General features: G+C 34.2%; 1 protein-coding gene across 1 annotated transcript; it reads right to left on the bottom strand.

Moving 5' to 3' along the window:
- Positions 1-459: 459 nt before the first annotated feature.
- On the bottom strand, positions 460-1448 carry LOC106982720 (olfactory receptor 5K1). Its single transcript, XM_015080905.3, has one exon. The coding sequence runs from the start codon at positions 1446-1448 to the stop codon at positions 480-482; it is 969 nt and encodes a 322-aa protein (XP_014936391.1). The 3' UTR covers positions 460-479.
- Between the last annotated feature and the right edge of the window lie 2663 nt (positions 1449-4111).

The raw sequence follows: 4111 nt of genomic DNA, 5'->3' as shown, positions 1-4111 counted from the left end.
CCCAAAATGCTATTAAAACTGCTTCCTCAAAATTTACTTGCTTCAACTTTGCCTCTCATGGTTTAGTGATTTCATTGGTCAAAGGTTCTCATGCCCTTAAAGTCTTTTAGCCTAACTGGAGTGCTCATGCTCCAGTTAAAGTGGACTGGCTGTAAATGTTTAATAGAATTTTCCTTTATATGTGTAACTGTCAGTTTTGTTGTTTTCTTTTTGGGTGCTGATAATCCCAATCCCTGATGCTGACATAGTCCATGAGCTTGTCAACATGCTAAATTGTTTCTTGAATGAATTCAAAATTTGGTTTTGATTTTTGTTATTTTGAATTAAGACTTAGCACAGTTTATTCTTTCCTGTATATTTTCTACCATATGTATTGCTTCCTAAATTGATTGTATTATGATATATTTTAGTATTTTACATATAACTTGTTCATTTTCTCTGTGTAATTTCACTTGGAAGGGTTTCTTACATCTAATTCACTAAGCTACAGTAGATGTCATTTGTTTCCAATTTTCATGAGATTTTTTTTTCTTCATAATTTTTCTCAGGACAGTTATTACTTCCTTATTCCTCAGGCTATAAATAAAAGGATTTAGTAAGGGAACTACTATTGTAAACAGAATAGCAGCTGGTATATCTTTATCCCCCTCTTCGAGCAAATTTGGTCTAATGTACATGAAAAAAAGAGATCCATAGAATAACGAAACAGACAAAAAGTGGGATGCACAAGTAGAAAAGGCTTTGGTCCTTCCTTCTTTGGATTTCATTTTGAAAATAGTAAAGAGAATGTACAGGTAAGATATTAAGACACTGCTTATGGTGAAGACTTGAATTGACCCTGAAAAGATAAATAGTACCAGTTCATTGACATAAGGGTCAACGCAGGAGAGTCTGTATAAAGGAAGAATATCACAGTAAAAGTGGTTGATGTGATTAGATCCACAGAAAGCTAACTTAAATAGAAGCCCTACATGAATCATGGAATGTAGATTTCCAGCTATGAAGGCTCCTGTGGTCATCTGAATGCAGAGTTTCTTTGACATCATGGTGTGGTACTGTAGTGGGCTACATATGGCCACATAGCGGTCATAGGCCATTGCTGCCAGAAGAAAGCAGTCTGCAGTTTCAACGGTGCAAAGAAAATAAAATTGTGCCATGCATTCATAGAGAGAAATCATTCTGTTCTCAGAAAAGAAGTTCCCTAACATCTTAGGAGTAATGGCACAGGCACAGCAAGAATCCACAAGAGCGAGGTTGCCCAGAAAGATGTACATTGGCATGTGAAGATGAGGCTCTTTTGAAATCAATATCACCAGGCCAAGGTTCCCTACCATGGTGATCAGATAGATGACAAGGAACACCAAGAAAAGAAGCGTCTTCAATTCTGGGTGATCTGTAAATCCTGTCAGGATAAACTCACTTTTCATGGTATGATTTTCTTCAGCCATTCCTGAATTCTCTGTTGAGAAAAAAATTGTGGAAAAATTAGGTACTAATTTATAATATGTCCAACTTGACTGCCAATCTAACTGGTTCATAAGGATGAGGAACATATTCTATAATGCTTTCGCATGTTATGTGGATTTGACACATGCCTAATTCTGAGTTAGTATCAATCTCCTGAAGCTATTACCTATGTAGCTACTCTTTAACATTTTTCCAGTATATTTTCAGGAAATATATCAGATTATATGCACAGAGATGGCTTTTGAGGTCTTAAGAGGAATATTCAGTGCAAAAAGCTTCTCTCTACGGATTAGGGAAAGCTGATTCATAATTTCAATGTCAGCAATTGGTATCAGTGTTCCCAAACAATTTCAGGGACTGTATATGTATTAACAGTGATGTTGAAAAGACAACTTTCATACACTTATGTTCACAGCAGCATTATTCACAATAGCCAAAGCTGGAAACACCCCAAATGTCCATCGATGAATGAACGGATGAACAAAATGTGGTATATACATACAATGAAATATCATTCAACCTTAAAAAGGAATGAAATTCTGACACATGTTAAAACATGGATGATCCTCAAAGATGTTAAGTGAAGTAAACTAGACACAAAAGGACAAATACTTTATGATTCCACTTACACAAACTAAAGTAGTCAAATTTATAGAGACAGAAAGTAGAATGATAGTTGTCAGTGAGAGGGAGGAAATGGATAGTTATTGTTTAATATGTATGGGGTTTAATTCTGGGAAGGTAAGAAAGTTCTGAAAATAGAGAGCGATGATAGTTGCATAATAACATAAATGTACTTAATGCCACTAAACCTTATACTTAAATATGGTTTAAATTTTGTTATGCATATTTTATCCTATAAAAAAATTTTTAAGAAGATTTTCATTTGCACATTCTTAGCAATTTACTATTGCCAATGCTAGTGGTATACAAGTTTATTTATTTTTTTATTTTATTTTACTTTTTCAATAGGCTTTACGGCCAGCACAGAACCCCATGTAGAACCCAGCTCTGAACCTGAGGCAGAGCCCAATGCAGAGCTTGACCTCACTACCCTGAGATCATGACCTGAGCTGAGATCAAGAGTTAGATACTTAACCAACTGAGTCACCCAGGTGCTCCTATTTAAAAATAAAATGCTTTGGGGGGAAAAAGTAGGGCTATTTGTGAAGTATTTATACCCCTTTGGCTGGGAAGGGAAACTGATATGGATAGAAGCAGAAAAGAGAGAGAAGAAGGAGGGGAAAGAAAAAAAAATGACTGTATTTAAAATGTTTCAGGTCAATGGGGTGCCTGGGTGGCTCAGTCAGTTAAGCGTCCAAGCTTCGTTCAGGTCATGATCTCCCAGTTCGTGAGTTCCAGCCCCGCATCAGGCTCTGTGCTGACAGCTCAGAGCCTAGAGACTGCTTCGGAATCTGTGTCTCCCTCTCTCTCTGCCCCTCCCCAAGTTGTGCTCTGTCTCTCTCTCTCTCAAAAATAAATAAACATTAAAAAAAAAAGTTTCAGGTCATTTATAATACCATTCACACATGCAACGTAAAATTGTTCATATATGCATGTACATGAATAAATTTAAATGCTATCAAAAGAAATTGGAGAAATCTTAAGGGCTAAGAATTGATAAATTCATTTATATAATTATACATCGAAAACATCATGATTAAATCAAATGTCAAATGGAAACTGAGAAATTATTGCAATAAATATGATAATGCTTCTATGGCTTTATTCTAGAAATAGCTTATAGAAATCAGTATAAATGATCGCTAGAAAACAGATAAAGGACAGGAACAGAAAAATCTCGAAAGAAATACAATTTTGAAAAAATAAAAATGTTTTATTTCATTACTAATCAGAAAGATATCATTTTAAATGAGAGGGCAAATTTGTTTTGCTTTTCAAAATAGTAAGAATTTTTTTAAAAACAAACGATCCTTTCTAGTTCTGTCTAAAATACACTGAGATGGGAACCCAACTGCATCCCTAGTGGAAGTATGAATTGGTGCCATCACTGGAAAATAATTCGGTAATTAATTGCAGAAAGAAATATTTACAACCTCAGGAAAAGACTTACATATAATGTCCATTGTAAAAAATTCAAAACACCTGAAGGGTAAACATTTGCTCAGTACGATTAAGTAAATGTGAATCATCCATGTGATGGGATATTGTGCAGTCATTATTTAATGTTTAATATGATGATAAAATAAACATAAAAATGTGTGAAAAATAAAATATAATGTTCATATCCAGAATAATCCTAATTTTCCAAGTAAATACTTACATAAATATAAAGGAAAGGCAGCTTGGAAACACATCAAAAATTAATACTGGTTTTCTCTGTGCAATGGGAATTATAGGTCACTTTCTTCTATATATTTTACTCTATTTCAAATTCTCAACAATGAATATTGCTTTTATAATCAGAAAATACAATTTTTATTAAATAAATTCAATGACATGCTCTTAGGTCTGCTGTGTTTTATAACTTACTACTCCACAACAATCATTATTGTTTTCTGCATGTTATAGTCCTATTGCGGATAACATCACAACCGATGCGTTGAGGAAGTATCTGCTCCATCTTCGTGATAATGACATTCAGTTATAAATGATAATAATTTGCCAGCACTCTTGGGTGTAT

Source organism: Acinonyx jubatus, chromosome C2, assembly GCF_027475565.1.
Source record: "Acinonyx jubatus isolate Ajub_Pintada_27869175 chromosome C2, VMU_Ajub_asm_v1.0, whole genome shotgun sequence".
Taxonomy (NCBI): Eukaryota; Metazoa; Chordata; class Mammalia; order Carnivora; family Felidae; genus Acinonyx; species Acinonyx jubatus.
This window is presented reverse-complemented; position numbering and strand designations above follow the sequence as displayed.

Bases quoted from the DNA above. Each gene is read 5' to 3' on its own strand.
- LOC106982720 (XM_015080905.3), bottom strand. From the start codon at position 1,448: ATGGCTGAAGAAAATCATACCATGAAAAGTGAGTTTATCCTGACAGGA.